The sequence below is a fragment of the Kwoniella shivajii genome, chromosome 6 (genome assembly GCF_035658355.1).
Source record: "Kwoniella shivajii chromosome 6, complete sequence".
NCBI classification, from domain to species: domain Eukaryota; kingdom Fungi; phylum Basidiomycota; class Tremellomycetes; order Tremellales; family Cryptococcaceae; genus Kwoniella; species Kwoniella shivajii.
The window spans coordinates 1,467,814-1,492,818 of NC_085913.1; the positions used below are offsets into that span (position 1 = coordinate 1,467,814).

Sequence of the window (25,005 nt, forward strand, 5' to 3'; positions counted from 1 at the left end):
CAAAGGCTCATTACGGGGATTACATATGGGATTGAACTGTGTACATACTCTGTGTGTAGTGTGGCCAACGGGGGAGAGGGGAGAGAGATCTCGTCCTGATACAATCACTTGTAGATCATCATCGTCGATCGCAGCTAGATTCTCCTGAAAAGTGATAGAGAATTACATAAGATGAACCAACATATTCCCTCATTCCACAGTAATTGGTGTAGCAAGCACAGCAATAACAACAACAACAAGAACAAGAACAGATACAGTGATGTATCCTTAAATGCGCTACTCAAATAAATGGGTATATGGTAAATCATCTCCGAAAGATAAGATATGTACCGAATGATCTTGTGTCGCTCTGTTCGATGGTATTTCCATCAATCTCAACTGCACATCGGGTCGACGCAGAGGAAGGGTCAGGGCCACTCACGCTATTATGCGATTGGATTGAATGCTCAAATCGAATATCAAAGAAGATCTATCTTCATTAGCGATCTTAATGAGTTTACCAGTATTCAAATCCCACATCTGAGAAAAAAAAACGAAGATCAGACAAACGATATAAACGTAAACGAGCGCAAACCGAAACGAAGAGATTGAACTCACCCTAATGGTTCTATCGTAACTTGCACTGACTACTATACCAAGAGATTTACCCATAGATACGCTCCTAACTAAATCCGTATGACCATTAAATGTCTTCAGTAATTCCACCGACGAAGAATCGTATAATCTGACGAGATTGTCATTATCTCCAGTCAAGATATGATCGCCCTATATATAATCCAGATCAGTCTATATTGCTGATACTCCGATCTTCAACTTGGACCATGGAATGATATATACTCACAGCCCATAGAACACAAGCAACGCCTCTACCACCACCACCTTGCTTCTCCACAACGCCAGAATCCAGATTCCATATTTTCCAAAATCCATCACTACTTGCCGAAACCAGTTTTTGCTTATTAGGTGATAATGCAATTGAATTAACAGGTTGGGTGTGACCTTGTAACGATTTGATCAATCCATATGTTGATCTTGAATATACATTGATTAGATGATCTTTCGAAGATGATATGATATATTCAGGTGAAATTATGATTGAAAGTATCGTGGAATCCGTTTGAATCACTTTGAGTTTCTTTATCACATTATTACTGGAATGGGTTCGAGGTTGATGAACTCCTTTGGTAGATATAGGCTCATCCAACACACTCAGATCAACACTCCAGATCCCAATAGACATATCCGAGGAGCCCGAGACCAATAAACCCTTTCCGTTCTCATCCAAATCTGAATCCAATGTCAACACACTTCGTTGATGTGCATCTTCTTCAATCCATATTGGACTATCCTCATTTCTGCTTTTGTTTCGGTCGCTTCCACTTCCATATCTATTGTTGATACCTTTGTCGGTATCATCATCATTCGGATCAAATCCACTTGGAGGAGGTAATTTGTAAATATGGATAGAACGATCCCTTGAACCTGTGAGTAGATAATCGTTGAATCGGTTTAAACAATATATGACATCTTTATGACTTTTATTTTCTGCCAATTTCGTTACAGTCGGTATATATTCTTCTGAATGAATCTGGTTTTGAAGGATTAGTCGTGATCGCATTAAAGTGGGATAATGTATTGGTACACTATGTATATTCGAGCAAGGTTCATCTTGGTCCGTTGACTGAATTACCGGCGAAGTTGAGGTTGAGCTAGATGGCGACGACGATGTCGCCATCGTCTGTGAAGAATACGAAGGCGAAGATGGAGACGAATACGTAGACGTAGACGAAGACGAAGACGAAGACAATGGCGGATCAGTAATCCAATGATCGCCCCGCCAATGACCTTGAGGAGGATACTCCACAGCCACTCCATCCTTCTTTGCTCTGTCGATCAACTCGAATCCATACGCATGAAAGATTTCCAGCCAGATGATGGGTGTTCGTGTGAGATCATAGAATCGAGTTGAGATTCGTGATATGATATCAAGTTGGGAGAGTGTAGGTGGGAGTTGAAGAATGATCAGTAAGATCCTGAAATACACCGATAAGTCAGTATATCATTACACAACTCTCATGCTGTCTCTACTTCTCTACTGGCTCCGAAGTGATATTGGAGCTTGTCCGAAATTGAGTTTGTTGATAGACGTAGTTGACACAGTTTGTAGGATAAATGGAAAGATTTAACCTCACAATTCATCAGGTAGATCCTCTAACTTAATCTTATCATTATCCGCTACCCTCTTCTCGATTGACTTCGACGTTCCTTTAGGACTCCCAATAGTCAATTCTTTCATCCTTTCAGCGAAACTCCATACTCCTCCATGAACACCTGTGTTTCCCTCTCCTCCTCCTCCTCCTCCTCCTCCTTCTCCTCCTCGTACTCCGTAGTCTTCATACTCTTGGGTTTGTCCGTGAATTCTTCGTAGTGGAGTTCGAGGTTGTGGACGTGATGGTGGTCCACTACCTGTACCATTACCGGAGACAGAACCTGGTATTCCGAAACTAGCGAAGAGACCTCCGAATCGCCGTCGGTTGGAAGCTTCTGTTCGTGGGGTGGACGAAGACGGCTGACCGATCTTACTTCGAAGATGAGATTGACCCGGGCCGGTATCTTCGGTCGTGCTGGTGATAGGGGAAGCGGAGGCAGAGGAAGACGAAGAGGATATCTGGAAGGGGTTGGTTTCGGGGGTGGGGGAAGAAGACATTATACCAGTCGATATAGTGAGCTGGATCGATTGGAGATTATCAATTGTCGAGTGTAGCTCTGACGATCATATGGGAAAGGGACCTGAACATGGGAGGGTCGACTGCTTCACGATTCATTACGGGTTGCTCTCAGACAAGCATTAACAAGTAAACGAATCGATAAAATCCTTGATTTGGATTTTGACTATTTTTAACTTTTTTGACATTTTGATTTCTTTGATTTTATGATGTTTTTTTTTGATTTTTCAGACGCGATCGTTGGTATCTATTTACAAGTTGCCATCGAATTTGACCCTCCTATCACTCCTCAAATATGGTATTGCTCCTCACAGTTCATGCACGATCACGCTGCTTGATGCTGCAACAAGACATAAACGAATCACTCCCAAACACTCGCGATGAATATGATACATAATTGCAAAATACAAGTGTCACTGGCATGATGAACTAAAATGCAATGAGTTTACGTGTTCAATGGATCCCCTACCACGACTAGCGAGCGCGAGGGAACCGATTATTCTAATATATCTATTACACCTCCAAGTTATGATCTATGACTTTATCCAATCCCGTTTCTCTCGTCCAATTCCCTTTTGAAAGGGAAAACACATTACCCCCTAATCAAAACACCTATCATACATTCCTTCAACATGAAATCCAGATTCACCCAAGAATGAGTCAACACTATTTGTAAGTCATCAATCGAAAGTCAGTATATAACAGGCGAGTATTTGAGTACAGATATATCGAGGATATTGGCTTTGTTGAGTACTCACTAAACAACTTTGTACCATCTCGTCCTGCAACACGCATCAACTCATCTTCACCTCCAGGATGAAAAGGTAAATAAGGAGTTATATTGTAGACCATTCCGTTGAATACTGACCATGCGTCATCTGGTGTATTGTGCTGAAAACGTCAAAATCAGCTCAGCTCAACCACTCGTTTTTATTATGAGGATATGAGGACAAATCCGTTGAAAGGTATGATAATTAATCATAATGACGTCTTAAATGATATACCGAACGTACCTCTTTTAATTGAGCTATTGTAATCCTTTGAAATCCAATAATACCTCTTAAATCTTCTCCACTAGAAGTCAATCTCGCCCAATCTAGAGCTGAATGTCCAGGAGTTAAAGCTACTTTCGCTCTTTTCTTCTTCTCTTTCACCAGCACATTCTCTTTCTTTTGTCCTCCATTCAAAGTCAAATTCAAAGTAGAATTATCTTCACCACCTTTTTGTATACCGAAATTGGGTTTTTTCGTGGTTGAAACAGGAGGAGCCATATCGCCTAGAGGAGAATCAACGATCGCTATGTTTAATTCTGTCGGTTCGTCTTCGTCGTCATGAGGGGATTTGGGTGGTGAAGGGGGTGCTATTGAGAATGAAGGAGCAGACGCAGGGGCAGGTGTGTGAGTGGGATCGTGGGCAGGAGCAGCAGCAGGAGCAGATGATCGCTGATGTGAATTGAGAAGTGGGAATGGAGGCGGTACATCCAGATCTTCCACAACGTCTTCTGTGGATTGAGCAGGAGCAGAAGAAGACGAGGAAGGAGTGGCTCTTGCCCATGTAGGGAGAGAGGGGACGAGCTGTGGGTTGTGTATTTGACGGTCAGCTTATTCTGATCCATGCGTTGGAGATGAGGGCGGAAGGGAGCTTACCCAAGACATCTTGAGCGAGAGTGATCACTGATATCTACTGAGAGTGAAGGTTTGTGAGTATATCAAATAAACATAGATTGAATATCACTAACTCTGTTCATTTGTTCACTTTGAATTGCCACTCCAAACACATCGATAAGGAGGATTATCCATTTTCCCACGGTGGGTCATTCAATCCAGGCACGGTTATATGGCACCGGGTGGTTGACGCGATTCTCGTTTTATAGTGGAGGTTGATCTCATCAGTTCAATGATAAAAAATGGTATATTACCTTCTCTTCCTTCCTCCTCTTCACCCGTCTTCTCTCATCAATACCAATCACACCACACTGCGACTCAAAGCTCGATCGCAGAACAAGAGACATCACTGTATCGCAGCGCTCATCAGGCAATTTATCAGTCTACGATACAGCTATCTAGGCATCAAACTTCGAAAAGAGGTCCAAGAGGTATAGACCTTCGTCCACTGGTTTCCCACTTCAAGGAGGACGCTTCGTCATGTAAGCTATCTACGAATGCCAGTACATTGATCAGCTGACATATACTGTCCAGGGCATCCCTTAACAAACTTGCCATTCGAGGTATACGATCTTTCGATGACAAACATGTTCAAGTAATCGAATTCTATTCTCCGTTGACTGTGATAGTAGGACATAATGGAAGTGGGAAGACTGTAAGTTGCCATACGGCTCATGAGAAGTACATAGCTCAATCGGAATTTGATATTCTGCTCAACTAGACCATCATCGAATGTCTCAAATACGCTACGACGGGTGATATGCCTCCCAACACAAAAGGAGGCGCTTTTGTCCATGATCCAAAAGTCAGTATCTTACTTCTCAGCTTTCTGGACTACGTTGTCAATCACATCGTATGCGGACACATAGCTGATGAATTTTCATTGATGATAGATGGCAAATGAGAAAGAAGTGAAAGCTCAGGTCAGACTTCGATTTTGGAATGTGAACAGACAAAGAATGACTGCAACTAGAAACTTGCAAGTTACAACAAAGAAAACAGGTGCTCTGACAATGAAAACTTTGGAAGGTTTATTAGCTAAAACTGATCCTGACGGTGGTGAAGGAAAGGTAAATTATACAATCTATTCTTAATATTCAGCTAGATTATACGATTGTAGCTGATCAAGTCAATCCTATTTCCTTTCGGGACTGGCAACTATAGAGGAATACAATTTCAACGAAATGTTCAGAAATGGATGAAGAAGTACCTTTATTATTAGGTGTATCAAAATCAATTCTGGAAAATGTCATTTTTTGCCATCAAGAAGAATCGAATTGGCCTTTATCAGAACCTGCTGCATTGAAAAAGAAATTCGATGATATATTCGAAGCTACAAAGTGAGCTAGCTTTTTCAAGGCGAAATCGAGGTAAAAGCTGACATTGACCATTGTAGATATACCAAAGCTTTAGATAATATAAAAGCTCTAAAAAAAGAACGTACCCAAGAGTTGAAAGTTGATAAAGAGAGATTGAAGTTCCTTAAATCAGATAAAGATAAAGCTGAACGTGTGAGTGACAACTCCTTCTTTTCTTATTCGTCAAATGCTGTGATTCACGACTCCCACGTTCTTAAATGTAGCTGACAACGTCACAATCAGATGCGCAAAGAATTACAAGATGCTATCAATCAAGAGAACTCCAAGCAGACCGATCTGGAAAACCTCAAAGAGAAACTTGAGCGTATCAAAGGACGCAATGCTGATTTTTACAATGAAGCAAGGGAATTTAGAGAGATCTTCGAAAGGTCAGAATCGCTAAAAGATAAGAAGAAGATGTATGAAGAAAATAGACAACATGCTATGAGCACCATGAATGTCATGAATGGTCAGTAGTCAGCTTCCATCGTATTGTTGAAGGCCGCGGAGAAAGCTGATTAGTATCATCCATGTAGAAACCACTGACGAACTACATCACATGCTCAACAATTTCGATGCTCATCTGCGATCAATCGAAGGAAAGAAAGCGACTCAAGAATCACTGAAAGATAAGGAAGAGAGCGTTCTTGAGGATCTACGGAACAAAGAAAGGAATTTGGCAAGTAAACAAGGTGGTCTACAGGCAAATCGAAGAGTAAGCTTCTGGAAGACAATCTTGCCTACTGGAGACATAGCTGACATGAGAATATTTCTAGATGTACGAGAAAAATCTGCGAGAGAGAGAAGCTGTCATTCGAGAAGTGGCTAAAACTCATAATTTTGCTGGCTTTGATTATTCCCCATTGGAGGATCACAAGATCATGGAATTCGTGGAAAAGATGCATGAATTAGTTAGAAAAGCCGAAAACGATTTGAAGAAACTTCAGGTGAGGTTACAGATAGCTCTTCGATAGTCTGATCATCTGATCGAGTCCGTCCAGCTAATTTTTCACGTAGGCGGAGAATTCGCGTAACGAAAGAGAATTACAAACCGAGTTGGACAAACTTGCTAACACGAAAGCGTCAGCTGTCGCTACCAAGCGAAGCAAGCAAGATCAAATTGTAAGTCTCCAGAATATGTCGAATTAGACCGAAAAAGCATGGCGCTAACGAAGACCTTATATATAGGGCAAATTAACCGATAAAATTCGACAAACAGAAGCATCCTTCGATTCCGTTACCTCCCTTGATGCTGAAATATCGATCTTGCACGGTAAATTGACCGAGAACGAAGAGCAGAAATCAAGACTGGAAGCTGAGATAAGGGAGTCCCGATATGATGAAAAAATCAGAGAGAAAGCAATGTTGGTTAGGCAGAAAGAAGCTGAAAGGGATAAAATCAATTCTGAGCTTTCAGCTTTAAATAGACAAGCTGATTCAAGAGCGCAATTGAGCATCAAAAGGAGTGAAGTAGGAGGTAAAGTCTCACAAGTTGATAGTAGGTGAGTAATATTCCCGATACTTCGCCGCGAGGCACTAGACTTTCTCCACGAGAGATAGGATGGTCATTTTAACAATGTCTTGATGACACTCTTAGTGTCGCTACTCACGCAACTCGATTTAAGGAGCTTGTCGGCACAGACATCGATGCTGAGACAATGGAAGACAAGATAGCCTTGGCATCGGGGTGAGTTGATGTCGACACTTTTCCAAGACAGCAGCTCATCCTTTCGATCGCAGTCGTAAAGATCGGGAGCTGCATGACGCAGAAGCCGCTTCTGCCGCAGCCAACCGAAACGTTTCGCAACTTCAAACATCGCTGAACATCGCAAAACAAACACTGAAATCGAAAAAGGATGAGCTCAGCCGTAGGTCCAATCTCCTTTGCGCCTCGAGACACATTTAATATGCTAACAAGGTAATACACATCCCACGCAGGATTGGAAAAGTCTGTACGAGATGGACTCGCTGCAGCGGAAACTGACAAGGCCAGTGTCGATGAAGCTGTAGATGAGGCTGCTGAGGAAGTCGATTTCAGACGAAAGTAAGCTATCCCTGCGCCAGGCTGTCTCGGCACACAGCTAATTGCAGAGGTTTTTAGTCAAATTGCCAATGCTCAGCAGAACAAGGCTCTGTGGGAGAAGTTCCTTTCAGTGGCCAAAACTAAACATAAATGCTATGGTTGTGATAGGGAGATCCTGCACGAGCAAGAGAGGACGATAAACCGATATGTCAGTGATATATCATGGCTATCGAGCTATATAAATTCCGGCGATGTGGAAATATAGCTCACGTGTCTGTATAGGTTCAATCACGTATCGACTCGTACACACCTGAAGGACTGAAAGAGTATCGAGAAGAGGAGGAACAATGGAATGGGGTTTTACAATCTCTTCGGAGACTTCAACCCGCAGTTGCTCAGTGTGCAGACCTCCGAGAGAACCTTATTCCCACCCTGGAAAAGCAAGTGGGCGAAGAAACTGAAGCACTGGATAAGGTTCAGGAGGAAGTGGAGGAGGTGAGCTGTCTACGTGTATCCGGTCCAAGGTCACATTAGCTCATTGTGTGTTTCATAGGCTAAAACCAAAGTTCAAAAAGCCAAGCTTGCCACTCGAGATCTACAAAACCTAAAATCGGCAGCCGCATTAGTATCGAGAACTTTGACTGAACTCAAAGATCTCAAAACAGATATTTCAAGACTTGAAAGGGATTTGGAGAGCACAGGCTCTCTCAAGACTGTTGAAGAAGTTCAAAGGGAAGTCGATCAGGTGTCTGCGGAGATGTAAGCAGCTCAGAATTGTGGCATCCAACGCAAAAGAGCTGAAACATGTTGTGTGGCAGTAAGAATTTTTCTAGGGAACAACAATCCCTTTCATCGGAAAAAGAGCTCAAGATGAACGCCCTCAGAAGTGCGGCTGATGACATTGGACGAAAGACCCTTAAGATGGGTGAACTGAAATCCCAGCAAGAGAGAAGATTGAGAGAAGAAGAGGCGTTGAAAGAGATGAAAGAAGGCTTGGAGGGCTTAAAGAATGAGTTGAAGGTGGGTGTCTCGGCATAACGAGAGAACAGTTTCTGTTTGATACAACCTGCTAGACATCAAGAAGTTGATTATCTTTCGTACAATGAACAGGAGCTTGACACGTCTGCCCAAAATGCCGAAGCGCCCTGGCGAGAAAAGAATGAAGCCTTGAATAGGTATCGAGCTGAAAGACAGAATACCGAGAATGACGCGAGTCTTCAAGTAGGATTATATCAATCTAGTATGGGTGAAATAGAGAATAAACATCGAGCGTGCCAAGCGTAAGCTATACTCATTGATAACTAGTCGTATATGCTGATATATCTGGTATCTGATCGTAGATATGTAGCAGAAGGAAATGATCGACAGATTAGAGAAGTCGAAGCATCTTTATCGGATATCAAAAGAGAAATATCAATTGCTCATGATGCGAGATCGACCATCGAATCTACTATAGCATCACTATCTTCCGAACTGAGTAAAGCTGAATCTCTAAAAGGTAATATCAGCAATAATCTGAAATACAGAGAAGATGGAAGGAAAGTTACAGAAGTTCAAGAAGAATTAGATGGTTTAGACTTGGAATCTGCTGCCAAGAGTAGAAAAGATTTCAGTGAGAAATACAGGGATATGATGGACGAAGAAGAAGAAGTTGGTGGTAAGGTGAGTTCAAGCTTCCACCTTCTCGTTTCCTTGTTCCGATGCAACGGCTGATAGAATTTCGCAAATGTACAGGTTCACCTCTTCTCAGGTCAACTATTAGCTATGACTGAAAATCGCAAGAAAACGGAAAAGACCTTGAAAAGTGATTACAAAGATATCGACAAGCAGTTCAAAGATCAGCTAATCAAGACCAAGGTGAGTAAAGTACTAATTTTAGCTGAGAATTTTACGGGGAAATTTGCTCGGAAGACAGCTAATCTTACTGTGCTAACCAGGTCAGTGAACATGCTAATAACGATTTGGAGAAATACGGGAAAGCCCTGGACAAGTGAGTAGCTACTTAGGAATTGGAACAGAAGGCCAGCTATTTATGCGTTTCTCGAATCAGCGCTATTCTGAAATATCACTCGATTAAGATGGATGAGATCAACGATAATATCGGTCATTTGTGGAGCAAGACCTATCAAGGAACAGGTGAGTGGGGTTTTCCTTCCGGATTGAGTGTTTGACAGAGTGCTCATAGGATAATATGTAGATATCGATGGGATTCGTATCGTATCGGACCACGATGAAACCACATCTACATCAACGAGGAAATCATACAATTACCGAGTAGTCATGGTGAAAAATGATGTCGAGTTAGATATGAGAGGTAGATGTTCAGCAGGACAGAAAGTCTTAGCTAGTATAATCATCAGGCTGGCTTTGGCTGAGAGCTTCGGTCAAGGTTGCGGAGTACTAGCTCTGGACGAGTGAGTGAAAATTCACGCATTCCGAGGTTTGGTTTCTGCGAGACAAGAGGATCAAAACGTGGCTAATGTACAATGTCTTTCAGACCTACTACTAATCTGGATCAAGAAAACATAAACGCATTGGCCGAAGCGTTAGCAGAGTAAGCAAACATATCCTAAAGTACCAAAGTATCGTGCCCAATAGCTTACATGATTTGTATGTGTAGGATCATTCGAGAAAGAAGAAGACAGGCGAATTTCCAACTGATTGTCATTACTCACGATGAAGGTTTCTTACAGAGATTAGCTGCTCATGATGTTTTAGAGTATTATTGGTGAGTACTGCCATGATTGGGATCAAAGAGCAAGCACTGACGTGGCGCGGTGTTTCAGGCGAGTATCGAGAGATGCTTCTCAGAAGAGTATATTGGAGAGGCAACGAGTGGCGTAGTCTGAAATGATATGAGCTGCAAACCGAGGTGGTTGTTAAAACGTATCTGGACAATTGAGAATGATTACGAAGAAATCCTTTCATATGTATATAACGAAACGATAAGGAATAGTTACGATACGATAGATTCTCATGTGGTTTGAATACGTTTAGTATGTACAATTATTTTGTGTAAATAATGCATATGATTTATGACCAATTACAACCTTTTTTCAGTATATCAACAATCTTTTCCAAACCATACTTATCGTCTTGATCAAATGTGTTATGTAGAGTACTATCTAAATCCAATACGCCAACCACGATATTTTTATCATTTCTTATGGGAACCACAATTTCAGATTTAGTATTTCCGTCACAAGCTATATGACCTGGATAATTATCTACGTCGTCAACAATCAATGTTTTAGATGACAAGAACCCATCTGCACAAACACCTTTTCCTTTTATAGGGTTAATCGATAGACATGCTGGTCTACCTTGATAAGGACCTAAAAGTAATGGTGAATTTGGTGGCTGATGATGATGTATGTTTGATGCTGATGTTGATGATGGTGGTGATGATGGTGATGATGAAGGTGGATGGAGATAAAATCCTATTTCCACCCAAATATGTAAGAAGGGCGTTGATTAGCTTCATATTCACTAATTCTGGTCTTAGAAGGACGACATAAAGAGCCGATGAGTAGATGGTGTGTGCTAACGAAGGAATGAAGTAAGAATAAACTCACCACACCAATTAACAACAGGATGTACACTCTCTCCACCATATAATGATGAAGCCAAATACGAGTGATATAGGATAGCAGAAGTTTGAGCTAAATTCGTCACCTGAAACCAACCATTTGTATCTTCGTATCAGTAAAAGAGGTTTCAAATCTCAGTCTTCACCACTTTCAGATTATCCTCATAATTCACTACTCACCCAATACCTCTCACCCTCTAACAACGCTTCTAAATGAGTGATGACATGTTCGTAAAATTCTTTCTTCCTATATTCGTTCATTGAGCTTGATACTTTACTCCTTTCCGTCTACTCGATTGTGAGTATTAGAACTCACGTCTTTATACTCGTTGGTATGAAACTTGAATCTGCGTGAGGCATATTTCCTATTCAATTTCTATAATCTTTATCCCTGTTTTATCCACTGGGTTTTCTGTTACTCGTTATTGTTAATTTGAATCTCCGTTCCGGATATCTATGTTTACCTTGACGATGATGAGCTGAGCAAGCTCTTGAGTCTTATCTTGTAGTTGTATGTATGTATATCACTCGTGGATGTAGATGTTGAATATGTTGACATTCTCTATTTGACTTTTTTTGTTGATGAACAACGATGAACCACCTCCACTCAATCTCATTAAATATTCACCTCATTTAACAGACAGGCTAGGGGGGCACCACCAGTGTCAACGAAGATGATGATGATGATGATGATGACTATGATAGCAACAAAGAACATAAACATGACATTGACTATAGATTGGACGACACCTGTACTCGGTACTTACTAGACGGAGGGAACGAGTATTGCAAGAACGATTCAAGGGCTCAGTAACGAATCACTTCGTGCCAATTCCTATCAACTCCCTGTACTCACCTCACTCGTCCTCGACGATGCCCCCTGCTCCTTCTCCTGCTGGACCATCAGCACCTCAATGGCGTTCATTCACTTTCTTCGACGTTGATGACGTGAAAGATAATGATGATCTAGCTCAATCTCCCAGGTCTATACGAGTGAGTGGTATAAACTCCTCATGACAATATATATATACCTTGCTTCTAACCCGACTTATGATTTCGTGGAAATGTCCATAAACTAATCAACCTTGTACATATAGTCTCTTAATCCACCCATAATCATAACCCCAACATCACACTCATCACCTCTATCTCCATCTCTGATCGCATCTTCTTCTACGCACATCACACTCCTAGACCGACATTTCAATCCTGAACGCACATTCAGAGCTTGGGAGACGAATGGACGAGCAACAGCTTTACTCGAAGCTGGAGGTCTGTTACTTGCTATTGGAGAAGAAGAAGGGAGTAGATGGCCAGTATTGAAAATTTGGGATTTGACCAGAGATGAAAAGCGGAAATCCTCAAATAAAGATGCCAAAGGAAATGCTAATGGCAATGGTAATGGTAATGGTTCTGGAAATGGTGAGAAAGAAAGAAATCCTATTTTGGTTAGAAATACTAGAATACAACATGGTCAAAGACCTCATCCTGTACGTATACCCATAACCCATATATACCAGAATATTTTGAAATATCCAGAACTGATTATGGCTATTTTCCATTCAATTAGGTATCATCTATAGCATTGACTTCAAATCTATCTCATTTGGCAATCGGTTTAGGAGATGGAACTGTGTTACTATATAGACATCTGTTACAATCTTTGACGACTTCTCCTACTTCCTTGAATTCATTACCTAAAGCAAGAGTTATTCATGAATCCAATGAACCGATAACAGGTTTAGGTTTCCGCGAAGATATGTCCACTACGCCTTCTGCTTCCAATCCCAGAACATCATCAATACCAATACCAATACCAATACCGACCACAACTTCAACGTCCACATCGTCAACTGGGATATCGTTATTTATAGTCACTACAAATAGGATACTATCAGCCCCCGTATCTGGCAGAGGAGGTGAAATTAGAACAATAGATGAATTAGGTTGTGCTTTAGGTTGTGCAATTATGGATTGGGAAAGAAAAGAAATGATAGTGGCCAGAGATGAAGCTATTTATCTATACAATAATGAGGGTAGAGGCGCTTGTTATGCTTATGAAGGTGAGTAACCGTTTCCTGCTCCTCGTGATTTCAATATATTGACTAAAGGTAATGATTGGACGAATATCGCTAATGCATATCGTTTCAAAGGCCCAAAATCATCGATAGCAGTATTTCAACATAATTTGATCATAGTATCACCGCCTTTCTACCCTTCAGCTAATTCAGCTTCTGCAACTGTAAGACATTACGTCTCGAAGACTTCCGCTACGACAAACTCTGAAGGTGTAATAACAAATGCATCAAGTGATATATCAAAAGTGACAGTATTTGACTTACAGAATAAATTGGTTTCATATAGTGGAACTTATAGAGATGGTGTGAGGGAAGTGTTTTGTCAATGGAATGGAATATTTGTTTATGGTGGTAATTCAAGAGTGAGCGTCACCGTCACATCATTTATTCCTGTAATAAAGATTCTTGAACGAAAGTCATAATGGATATCCTGCTAATATGAGGTCTAATGTATTTTAGCTCACTCGATTGACCGAACACTCTACTTCTGCGAAATTAGATGTTTTGTATCGAAGAAACCTTTATACTCTAGCTATCAGCTTGGCTAGATCTCAAGGTACAAGAGAAAGTGGTATCGCGGACATACATAGAAGATATGGCGATTACTTATATAGTAAAGGTGATTTCGATGGAGCTATGGGTCAATTCGTTAGGACTTTAGGACATCTACAGCCCTCATATGTGATACGAAAAGTGAGTTGTGTCAACAAATATCACCACGGATTCCGAAAGAATTTCGCCTCACGGGACTGTGCGACTAATTGCTTTGACTGTTTTAGTTTCTCGACGCTCAACGAATCCATAATCTCACCACATATCTTCAAGAACTACATTCACGTGGATTAGCCAATCCTGACCATACTACCCTTCTTCTCAATTGTTACACGAAAACATCCGATAGAGCTAGATTGGACAGCTTCATCAAGACTGAAGCTCGACGATCCGAATCCTCCGGAGATGAAGAGTTACCTTTCGATTTGGATACAGCTATCAGAGTTTGTAGACAAGCTGGATTCTACGAACATGCTACTTATCTAGCCAAAAATTTCGGTCGACATGAAGAGTACCTGAGGATACAGATTGAAGATGCTGGAGAAGTGGGAGAAGCATTGAGATATCTGAGAGGGTTAGGTCCAGAAGCGGTAAGCTTTCTGACGTACCCATATATAGATGCGTACGTGAGCTGACCACAACATGACTGCTAGTGCGAAGAAAACATGGTTCGATATGGGCGAACACTACTTAACGTGGAACCAGAAGCAACGACAGCTTTACTTATCGATCTGTGTTCTGGTGATCTCGGAAAGAAAAAACTCATTCCATCGGCACTTGACTCAAAGCCAAATGGCAGTGGTGCCGGAAACACAGGTCCAGCGATGCTTTCTTATTTAGGTTACAATCGAGTGACTGGATTGTTCACAGGTGACCAGCCTTCTGGAGCACCTTCTTCATCTCAAGTGGATGGACTACAAGCTCTATCGAATGGAGAAAAAGCGGACCAACCCAATGGAACGGGATTGGATGCTGCGCCTATCACAGATAATGAACCTAGCTATGTCCCACCGTCTCCTCGACAGTATTTCGCACATTTCGTTGACCATCGAGAACTATTCATCAATTTCCTTGAATCGGTGGCGATGTCATTATGGAATCAATCACTTGCACTCCATTCATCCAATACAACACTTTCCACCTCCACAAGGGAGATAGATGTTCCTCCTCCTTCTGATCCGATAGCAGTCGATCAAAGGGCAGTATGGAATGCTCTGCTTGAGCTTTATCTGTCTTCCATAAAATCTTCTGATGATAGTATAGTCAGGGCTTCAACAGATAAAGCTTTAGCTGTTATTTCAGATCAAGATTTACCTTATGACCCAATGCACGCACTGATCCTTTGTTCCACAGTCGGATTCACAGATGGTATGGTAAAATTATGGGAACAAATGGGGATGTATGAAGATATAATTAGATTTTACATTGATCAACCTCTTTCATCAAATTCTTCAACAAAAGTAATCTCACACCTAAATCAATACGGATCAACGAATACACATTTATATCCTTTGGTGCTGAGATACCTGACTTCTTCACCTGCGATATTATCGAAACATCCTACAGAATTAGGAAAGATATTGAATGAGATTGATGAAGAAAGAATCATGCCCCCTCTAGCGGTTGTTCAAGTTCTCAGTAGGAATGGAGTGGCAAGTATTGGAAATGTGAAAGATTGGTTAAGAGGTAAAGTTGAAGAAAACAATGATCAAGTTGAATCAGTGAGTGAATTTCTTCTTGACGCGCATTCGGTATACATCCTGCCCGAGGACTGTGATTTTTGACATCATGCTCATTTATCTATTTTGTGCCAGGATAAACACCTAGTAGAATCATACCGGTCCGAAACCGCTACAAAGAAAAAAGCAATTCAAGATCTATCAAATATCGACCAACCGGAAGTATTCCAAGTTACAAGATGTGCAGCATGTGGTGGTCAATTGGACTTGCCAAGTGTACATTTTATGTGTAAACATAGTTACCACCAAAGGTGAGTCCTGAATGTGAATTCGTATCATACTCTCGACCTGAGAAGTAGTCTCTCATATCTGTCATCTCCTCCAACTGAAATTGAGAGCCCTTCGTGATCAATCCGCAACCGGTTTGGTGGCAGGGCTTTCTAAAGAGACAGGATGTTTCGTTCTCGGTGAGACTTCAGCTGACGAAAACGATTTCCAGATGTCTATCCGACTCTGAGCCAGAATGTGTTCTCTGCGCAAGGCAACATAGCGTTATACGTGAATTACGACGTAACCAAACTCGTCTGGCCGATAGACATGATTTGTTTGTGGATGAAGTCAAAGATGCTGAAGATGGGTTTGATGTTGTTGCCGGTGCATTTGGAAGAGGTTTGATGGGGAAGGAAAGGACTTTAGAAGAGGTTTTATGATCTGAATTTGGTGACTGGGAAAATACCATGTGACAGCCGCATTGGCATCCACAAATGTATCTACAAAGCTGGATTCACTGATATAGGGCTAGGCTCAGAGTCATTCTTAGATCATGTAACGATGCTTGTTACACGGCAATGGTGCAAAACTCGTCGTCTTGATGGCATCTTCACTTGATAGAACTCTGTTTTCAACATATGTGTTCACAAAGGTGGTACATACAGTTATCATGCAATACATTGTTCAGCTGTAGCTCAAATCAAACGGTCAGAAGTTGCTGTACTTGCTGTGCCATACACCGATGAAATGCAAGAAGAGACTTTACTCACCCATATCTCTGTATCTTTGTTTTCTGTCTTCATCTACATCTTCTAATCTCTTATATAGTGTTCTAGCTTCTTCCCTTAACTTTTTGGAATTATCTTCAGTGGCAGTAGGTTGTTTGGCAAGAAGTAACGTATAATGAGCTAAAGCGTTTATACACCCTGGTATCGATCAAGGAGCAGTGTTAGCCTTGGCAACCTATACGAAGCTGTTGGGGTTGTTGAGAAGAGAGAGATTGACTGCACAATAGCATTGGGATGAGTTGTAAAGATGAACAAGTGTGGGACGTACATTTCGAATCTGGTTCAACTTCATATAGGTCTTTGATATTCTTAATTTCTCTCTCGAGAATATCCAGATGTGGCTCTGCGATTTCAGTGGTATCAGCAAGGCTGCGCGACTACCTGGATTTCACCATTTCTCAGAAAGAATGGAGTAAATTTACCTGAACCTATTAACCATCTATGATATAACCAACCACTTTGATCTGCTGGATCGGTCCATAAAGCCTGAGTTACGAGTTCGAATTCTGCGATTTTGTCAATCCACTCATCTCATCAATATATACCACTATTTGCCTTTAAAGAAAAAACATCGCAACTTGTAATTCCTTTATTGTGAGATTAGCAAATACTCACCTTCATCTTTGATTCTCTTGATTTCATCTTGATCCGTTCCCTCTTTTTCCCAAATGGACAAGAGTGTTTTAGTTCTACAATGCCATGCTGAGAAATTTGAGAAATTCGATTCGATTTTACTTTGAGTGTATCTTAATTCGTCTGATAGCGGTCTTTGGATTGGTAATGAAGCTAATACGTATCGTCTATAATCCCATGCGTGGACTATTACGACCAGAAAGAAATAGTCGAGAATCAGTATTTTCCGATACCATCAGACCCCTTTTATTCCACACTTCCCCGGTGCCCAGTGCAGAATCATACTAAACCATACTTGGGCTGAAAATTCAAAAGAAACGATACTCACAATTTCTAGCATCTGCATCCAACATTTTTTCCACCAATTTCAATTCACCCTTCCAAAAGGTTTCTTTCCATTTTTGTGTATTTTCAGGACCTGTCGGTACTGATTCAAGACACCACTTCCTGTGATTCCATATCCAATACACTTTTGGATGGACAAGCAGATATGAAGTCGTTAAGCGTAAATCGGATGTTAAATGTGAAACAATTTCTTCTGGTGATCTATATAAGAAGACAATGACAAGATACAACCATAGTTTATTCAGCTTAATCAATGCTTTTTGAGTGGTTTCACCGCCATTCAGATCCTTCGTCGCGATATGGACCGCAAGATAGCTCGTCAACTCACAAGGAAGGGAATAGTGATAATAGTATATTACGTCTGAAATTCCATATCGTATAGAACTCGGGATTTAGATCTAATAATCTCGTAGTTTGTTCGAGTGATTCAATCGTATGATCTTTCGATCGTTTCTGTAGACATCCAAATCATTCTTAAGCTATGCCGAAATACCTCCTCGAAATTGATAGCTCACTCTCTCCAGAACATCTTGCTGTAGACCCAAGTATGATTCAATCTTACTTTGCTCTTTCAATCTTTTAGCTTCCGCGGCTTGAGGCGTCAGTCGACTTCGTTTTATGCCGTGCTAGGAATGACGATCAGTTCGTTGTCAGATAAGTCTCGTCAATGAACATACCATGTTGTGACAGTCAGGAGAGTGATTCTTTGGGCTACCAATATATATGTTGAATGATAACAACCTGCCCTCGTCTTTATATACCTTGCTCACCGTCATTCACGGTCAAAGTGGAGGCTGTGATCTGATTACGTAAGGTGGCAATCTACCTTGTTTTTGTTCGTTGAGAGTTAGCATATAAGAACCATTGAAGACCACCACATCCTCTCAATTCGCAATTATCGTTTCATGGTCTGCATTGGATCATTCTCAAGAAGCCTTCACACCATCAGAAAGCGACGATAAGAAGACTACAACATGACTGAGTGAGTAGCTCGAGATCTTCCTACCTCCCGGAATGTAGCTGACTATGAATTCACCACTTACAGATATTGGGTATCGAAAAAACAGTATTTCTGTAAATACTGTAATATCTACATACGAGATGATGCACCTGTGAGTTATATCCACCTATCTTCCTCACTGTACCAACCGCCTCTCAAGTCTCATCAATCTGCCAAATTATCTTGGAACTTCTCGTGACATAGCTGACGACTACCTTTACTAGTCTCGAAAACAACATGAAACAGGTCTCAAACATATTGGAAATGTCGAACGATATATCAGAGATCTGTATAAGACGGGGGCTATGGCAAAGAAAGATAAAGCTGTTGAAGCAGCTGAAATGGCTAGAATAGAAGCTGTGAGTGATATCTTCTATTCTTTCCCCTTGCGATATGATTCAGATAGCATTACCTCGATCATGATATTCTCTTGATAGAGCTGATTGATTCTTGTAGTCGGCAGCAGCAGCGTATGCTCACGATACATTGAATGGAGCGGCTGGTGCTGCGTCTTCGTCATCTAAACCATCAATACTTCAATCACTTCCTTCATCAGCATCTTCCACTCCACCTCCTCGTCTAGGAAGGGATAAACCAAAAGACAAATATTCGAATTATACAACTGCAGCGGATCTGGGATTTGAAGAGATCAAAACAGCTTATGAAATTCAAAAAGAGTTGAAAAATGAAGCTGGACAACCTTCTGCATGGCAAACGGTCGAGCTGACCTCTTCATTGAATGGTGATGGTCAAGAAGGCAAAAGGAAATGGCAAGGTGAAGAAGGTGAAGAAGATGAAGAAGCAAATTGGAAATTCGATCATAATAAAAAAAAACCTATGAAAGATTTATATGATGATGATTTCGATCCAAAAGCCCTCAAAGGTCTCAAAGTGAAAAAGAAGGAAGAAAAATTAATAAACGATAAGAGCGTTAAAGAAGAAGATGTTGGTTTGAATAGAAACAATTGGACGGGTAGATTAGAACTTAATCCGCCGCCTATAGGAGGATCATCAGACGCCGTTGCTTCAAGATCAGATAGAGAAGGAATGGTTTATATTCAAGGCAATGGTTGGGTTAAAAACGATCAAGATCAAGATCAACAGCTTGCACAGCTTGTTGGCGATGAGGAAGAAAAGAAACCTATTCTGGAAAATGGTGCAGCTCCAACACCGACCTCTGTGAAAGGAAGTCTTAGCACCGACGAGTCAACTGTAAAAATCTCAAATATAGACGTAAAACCATTAGTCCAAGAAACTGCTGGGGCATCCAGCATGTTCAAAAAGCGACGGCCTCCTCCATCATCGAGGAAGAAGTGATCAATGAAGAGAAAAATTCCAAACCAAAAAGAATATGTATCATACCATTGTACCGTTTTGACTACGCAAAGCTCATGCGACTACGTTGATGCAGTCATTGCATTCATTGACATCTGATGCAACACGAGACGATACACACGTAAAATCACTCATCCTTCTATCAATCCCACTAGAACTTCCTCGACTTGATGACTTTGGAGATACCAGTCTTTTCACCTTTGTAGTCACTTCCATAAGCACCTTGACCACCTTTATAGACACTTCTCTGAGAAGCGACCTTCTTCTTGGCTTTCTCATATTGTTGTCTCTTCTTGACTCTAGGATTTCTACCTCCTTTGGCTTTCGATCGGTGAGGCGTAAGACCGCGATTCTTCTCGATCGCTCGGGTAAGTGCTCGAGGTCCACCTTCATGAGATGGATCGTCCAAGGATGCAATAGCGGCCCTAAATAACTAGGGAGTCAGCAACTTTGCCGAAAACAAGCCGTATCCAGCAATGAAACCGTTTCATCGCTTTGATGTTGATGATATATACTCACAGTTTCTCAGCTTCATATCCTTCGTGCTCAGCTTCTTTAGCATCTTTCTCTTCCTTTCTCCTTCTCTTGACCAATTCGTAGTAACCTTCAGCATCGTCATTCGCATCTGCATCTTGACTTTCTTCTCTAAACCTCTTGACTGGTCTTGGTTCATCAAGATCCAAATCTTCGCCTGCAGATTGTTGTGTTTGATTTCTCTTCAAAGCATCGTCTCTTGCTTTTCGTCTATCTCGATATGGTATATCTTCATCACCGCCCATTCTATTCGCTCTTCCTTCAGCTCTTCTAGCAAGTGTCGTGTTGATCTTGGAAGTATGGAATGCAAGTGTCCTCTTCTTTGATTGTTTATCTGCGTAGTCCGCTGATCCCAACGCAGTAGGATCACCTAGAACATCCGAATCATCATACGTGGGGGTCTTTGATTTACTTGATGAGCTGAAGAATTCAGGCTCCGCGAGAGGGGTAAATGAACTTGTTGGTTTTGTCGAAGCTTCAGCGACAGCGATTGGAGTATCCTTATCTTTCTTGGCTTTCTTCTTTTTGCTCTTGGATTTCTCTTTCTTTGGTTCCTCCATTATGACATCCTCCTCGGCATCTTTGGATATCTTAGGTGTCTTTCCCTTCTTTTTAGCTTTCTCCGATAACTTGATCATTTCTCTTAATTCATCAGCTTCGTCCTCCTCCGCATCAGCTAATAAAGCTTCTAGTTCTCCTTCTTCCAGTCCTTCTTTACCCCAAAGGTCATCCCCATCATCCCCATCCTCCCATTCGTTCTCCTCATCATCTTCATCTCCGTTCAACCCTTGCATCCGCTTAAGTAGTTCCATTTTACCTTCTTTCAACTCTTCATCAGTTTCATCTTCGCCTAGTCCGACTCTAGGATGAAGAGCAAATGCACCATCTGATACTGATCCAGCTGCGAAGTCCAGATCTTCAAGCATTGACAATCCTTCTTTCAGTTGAAGCAATCGTGGTATTATGTTGAAGTCGCTTTCACTTCTTGCAGAAGGGGGAAGAGATGATACGTGAATGTAGAAAGCAAGAGTAGTGGCATAAGTCAGGAGTGTTTCTACGCAATGACATCAGCATGAATTTCTGGGGTATCTCTCTTTGTTTTTGGCTTACGATAATGTAACCATCCTAATCCTTTATGTAATTCACCATCTTCTTTCTGCTCTTCCATTTTCCTGATACCTCTAGAAGTCTTTTCTAGCTTTTGCACTATTAGAGGGAAATCTCTAGCCAGAGCAAGTTTGACAGGTTCATGAGCTTGAAGATGGCGCAACAATGCTACTGGATCAGCAGATGTGGGAGGTGCAGGCACGGCTTTGGTCTGAATTTCTACTTGTGTGGTTCTTTCAGTTGGCTCGCTAGATAACGATAAAGTCAAACGAATTAGTATCCTGCACCGAGATTATTTTGCTTACCAGAGAGCTAAGAAGCAGATGAATAGCGAAAAGGGGGTGGATGACTTACCTGACATCGAAATGATCTTGTATAATACCGAAATCTTCAGCATCCAAAACTTCTCTTGCTTTTCTTTGTAATCTTTTAACTTCTCTTTCTTCCATTTCCCTCTCCTCTTCTCTTTTTTCGTCATCAATTTTGCCTTCTTCCTTCTCACGTCTGTTTGAAGGTTTACTATAATACTGTCTGCCCCAAGCTTCGTCATCTGTATCGGAATCTGATCCACTAGAACCTGATCCTGATCCTGAATCATCTTCATCTGATGATACAACTGCTTTTCCAAATCTACCTTTACCGTTTAAATCAGGTTTAGATTTCTCTTTACGTTGTTTGACAGCTTTGCCTTTCACTTCCTCTTCCTCAGCATACTCTTCCCCTTCATCATCGTCTGTTGATTTACGAGACCGCTTGGGTAGTTTCAAAGAAAGTACTTCTTCTCCTTCATCCGCATTGATATCGTCCTCGTTGTCATCGTCTTGAGGATTGAAAGAGATTTGATCTCTTTTGAAGATGACTACATGAGTTTAGATATCAGCGATTGGTCCCATACCTTACAATATACGCCTGAGGTTGACGATTCAATGCCACGCATTTAGGATACCCTCCATGGACTGCACAACTCCAACAAGGTATAGACGATACTCACAGTCGTCTACACTTCCCGGTTCAAGAGTATCCTCATACTTGTCAATCTTACTGATTCTAGCTCCAGGAGCTGCGGAAGCTTTCAAGGCGGAAGACACACCACCCTTTCCTGAACGTTTCTTAGCCATCCTTAGCAATTGTATGAAGACTATCGGACACCGGAGTACTGATCAAGCTATGTATAGATAGATATACGATCGAACATGGAAAATATCAAATTCGACAACTGAAAAACACGCTCAAATAATGGAGGCTGGGATATTTTGAACTTTTGGTGGCAAGTCACGTGATTGCAGTTCATGACACGCCTAAATCTGAGACCATTGTCATTGATGTAGTGCTACGGGTGGATCAATTCAACAATATCATACATGCATGCATACACCTCACTCTTCTATCGTTCAGACTGGCCAAACAAACGTTTACTGATTACAGCGCGAGTGATCAGCCACTTACATGTAGATGCAACGAAGAAAGCTGAGAGACTTACACCGGAGCGGGCGTTTGTATTTCTCCTCTTCCCGTGGTTGACCACATCTCCCTAGGCCAGTAATCTTGCAGGAAGACATAAGTGTGTCCAGCAAGTATGCCCACCTATAAGAGATAATATCAGCACACACTTGTAGTAGGTGTCTAAGAAGGTTCAAGGAGAGTTTCAGAAATGAACATACTATATCTCCGATAGCAGCTTGAAATCCACCTTGAAGCAACCATGAAAACGCTACTAAACATAGCGGTAAATAAGGAGCGGTGATCCTATCAATCAAGCTCAGCGGTGACATGCTGTATATGATTATGGGTGACATACGTTATCACTCCGAATAATGACATCTTGATAGATGGATTTCTTCTTGACCATATATACACGAGGGCGAAAGCGAGAGATGAGGATAAGAATGGCATGGTCAGAAGAGGAGAAATTACCTGTTCATAGACTCGTACGGTCAGCTAAACGTCCTGCCTTTGACCAAGAACAGATCCAATAGCTGACTTACGAGAAGGAAAGCGGAGCAAAGGGATAATAGCCAAACATAATCTGCTCGTCTGTTGGAAAATGAGTTTTCTTCTAGGAGCCTAGAATACCGCATTCTGAAGAAAGATATACTTGAAGTCAGCTTTGGGTCATCTTTTCAATTTGTCTAGTATCTTGGTGAAACACAGTAAATTCACTGGAGAGATCGCTGACTCACATGAAGAACAGATGAAATGCCAAATCTAACGATAATGGACCAAAGTAGAGGAAAGTAGTGATAAATCGCCATGCCTGCATAAATAGGGACTATCTTCAGCTTGGTTTGGGCCTATCCGTAAAGAAAGCTAATTCACCTGCATATTCCCTACAGCAGCTTTCCATGAGAAATACAGCTGTAATGGAGCTACCACTTGACATTCCTACATGAAATGGAAGAGATCAGCTTCCAGCATCTCCGCAGCAACGTGGAATACTTCGCGCAGCTGATCTACTCACTACCAGTACACTAGCACCTATAGATGCAACTACCCAAGCTCTCGTCACAGGTGGGATGTCCGTTATCCATTGTTCGACAGGTTGAGCCATATCTTCGAAGTGATGATATGGTTTTACAAATGTCTCCTTCCTTATTCGAATCCGCTTGTCGAGTTTTGGGATAAGATGAGCTTACTAGTTGTAAGGTCGATCTGATGCTTGCTGGACTTGCGTCGTTCTTGCCTGAATGTATATGATATCTGAAGGAGAAGGATTGTTGAAGGAAGGATAAACAAAGACGACTGTAATATTTCGTGGTGGACATAAAGTGGAGGCAGGCATGATATGACGTGGCGGTGGCAAAATCTTTAAATCCTCGGTGTGGCGTAGCGTAACTTATGCCTGCTGAATGGGATGAGCGATACGAGTATGGCATGTTCTTCAAGCCTATCTCGCATACACCATACGTATGGCAGCTTCAAACAAACAAAGGCTAATGCTGTTTCTGGAAAACAAAGCAATCTTGTTTTTTCTGAGACAGAACTTCGTTTTGGTAGTCCTGGGATAGCGAGACTGGTAAAAGGCTTTATCCTATATGGAAAATGATGATTGCGGAGATACATGGCCTTCTCTCTTGTCTCGATTCGAATCTATATCTACAAGTCTAATTCATTTTCTCAACGGTCAATTCAATCTCACGCCGATGGTCAACATGAACCACACAGTAGGGCTCAGTGGATAGAAAAGCCCTCAATATCTCATACATTTCTCTTCAACCCAATCTACATTAGTCTCATCGCCCCGACACCATTCCAGTCTGATAGACACCAAGATGGAGCTGTTCCGTACAGTCTTGAGATCATTCGGACATGAATTCCAGTACCAAA

General features: G+C 41.5%; 9 protein-coding genes across 9 annotated transcripts; 3 read left to right on the top strand and 6 right to left on the bottom strand.

Annotated features, from left to right (window-relative positions):
• Positions 1–276: 276 nt before the first annotated feature.
• Positions 277–2,707, bottom strand: IL334_005010 (uncharacterized protein; the record flags this gene model as incomplete). Its single annotated transcript, XM_062936724.1, has 5 exons — positions 277–349; positions 422–519; positions 598–765; positions 842–2,033; positions 2,193–2,707. The coding sequence occupies 5 exons, from the start codon at positions 2,705–2,707 to the stop codon at positions 277–279; spliced, it is 2,046 nt and encodes a 681-aa protein (XP_062792775.1).
• Positions 2,708–3,318: 611 nt separating this feature from the next.
• On the bottom strand, positions 3,319–4,381 carry IL334_005011 (uncharacterized protein; the record flags this gene model as incomplete). Its single annotated transcript, XM_062936725.1, has 4 exons — positions 3,319–3,392; positions 3,485–3,617; positions 3,740–4,300; positions 4,373–4,381. The coding sequence occupies 4 exons, from the start codon at positions 4,379–4,381 to the stop codon at positions 3,319–3,321; spliced, it is 777 nt and encodes a 258-aa protein (XP_062792776.1).
• A 251-nt stretch (positions 4,382–4,632) lies between these two features.
• On the top strand, positions 4,633–10,615 carry IL334_005012 (uncharacterized protein; the record flags this gene model as incomplete). Its single annotated transcript, XM_062936726.1, has 28 exons — positions 4,633–4,635; positions 4,793–4,872; positions 4,925–5,045; positions 5,112–5,195; positions 5,284–5,460; positions 5,555–5,730; positions 5,787–5,901; positions 5,992–6,217; positions 6,285–6,463; positions 6,525–6,695; positions 6,766–6,870; positions 6,937–7,250; positions 7,346–7,435; positions 7,489–7,616; positions 7,687–7,792; positions 7,850–7,979; positions 8,054–8,266; positions 8,325–8,530; positions 8,590–8,791; positions 8,882–9,051; positions 9,112–9,433; positions 9,506–9,628; positions 9,709–9,761; positions 9,822–9,907; positions 9,969–10,185; positions 10,269–10,325; positions 10,392–10,499; positions 10,558–10,615. The coding sequence occupies 28 exons, from the start codon at positions 4,633–4,635 to the stop codon at positions 10,613–10,615; spliced, it is 4,020 nt and encodes a 1,339-aa protein (XP_062792777.1).
• A 189-nt stretch (positions 10,616–10,804) lies between these two features.
• On the bottom strand, positions 10,805–11,720 carry IL334_005013 (uncharacterized protein; the record flags this gene model as incomplete). The annotated part of the gene is made up of 4 exons (XM_062936727.1): positions 10,805–11,211; positions 11,347–11,446; positions 11,541–11,607; positions 11,677–11,720. 4 exons carry the CDS (start codon positions 11,718–11,720, stop codon positions 10,805–10,807), a joined length of 618 nt encoding a protein of 205 aa, XP_062792778.1.
• Positions 11,721–12,233: 513 nt separating this feature from the next.
• On the top strand, positions 12,234–16,379 carry IL334_005014 (uncharacterized protein; the record flags this gene model as incomplete). The annotated part of the gene is made up of 9 exons (XM_062936728.1): positions 12,234–12,353; positions 12,458–12,850; positions 12,931–13,423; positions 13,514–13,800; positions 13,898–14,131; positions 14,218–14,580; positions 14,644–15,711; positions 15,805–15,980; positions 16,169–16,379. The coding sequence occupies 9 exons, from the start codon at positions 12,234–12,236 to the stop codon at positions 16,377–16,379; spliced, it is 3,345 nt and encodes a 1,114-aa protein (XP_062792779.1).
• A 322-nt stretch (positions 16,380–16,701) lies between these two features.
• IL334_005015 (uncharacterized protein) lies at positions 16,702–18,385 on the bottom strand (the record flags this gene model as incomplete). Its single annotated transcript, XM_062936729.1, has 8 exons — positions 16,702–16,865; positions 16,996–17,070; positions 17,150–17,233; positions 17,343–17,546; positions 17,689–17,906; positions 18,034–18,158; positions 18,221–18,331; positions 18,383–18,385. The coding sequence occupies 8 exons, from the start codon at positions 18,383–18,385 to the stop codon at positions 16,702–16,704; spliced, it is 984 nt and encodes a 327-aa protein (XP_062792780.1).
• Positions 18,386–18,679: 294 nt separating this feature from the next.
• Positions 18,680–20,022, top strand: IL334_005016 (uncharacterized protein; the record flags this gene model as incomplete). The annotated part of the gene is made up of 4 exons (XM_062936730.1): positions 18,680–18,687; positions 18,751–18,817; positions 18,930–19,064; positions 19,162–20,022. 4 exons carry the CDS (start codon positions 18,680–18,682, stop codon positions 20,020–20,022), a joined length of 1,071 nt encoding a protein of 356 aa, XP_062792781.1.
• Positions 20,023–20,191: 169 nt separating this feature from the next.
• On the bottom strand, positions 20,192–22,799 carry IL334_005017 (uncharacterized protein; the record flags this gene model as incomplete). Its single annotated transcript, XM_062936731.1, has 5 exons — positions 20,192–20,465; positions 20,560–21,628; positions 21,685–21,929; positions 22,036–22,540; positions 22,673–22,799. 5 exons carry the CDS (start codon positions 22,797–22,799, stop codon positions 20,192–20,194), a joined length of 2,220 nt encoding a protein of 739 aa, XP_062792782.1.
• A 266-nt stretch (positions 22,800–23,065) lies between these two features.
• On the bottom strand, positions 23,066–24,229 carry IL334_005018 (uncharacterized protein; the record flags this gene model as incomplete). Its single annotated transcript, XM_062936732.1, has 8 exons — positions 23,066–23,096; positions 23,162–23,265; positions 23,343–23,427; positions 23,480–23,595; positions 23,667–23,760; positions 23,862–23,935; positions 23,998–24,063; positions 24,140–24,229. 8 exons carry the CDS (start codon positions 24,227–24,229, stop codon positions 23,066–23,068), a joined length of 660 nt encoding a protein of 219 aa, XP_062792783.1.
• Between the last annotated feature and the right edge of the window lie 776 nt (positions 24,230–25,005).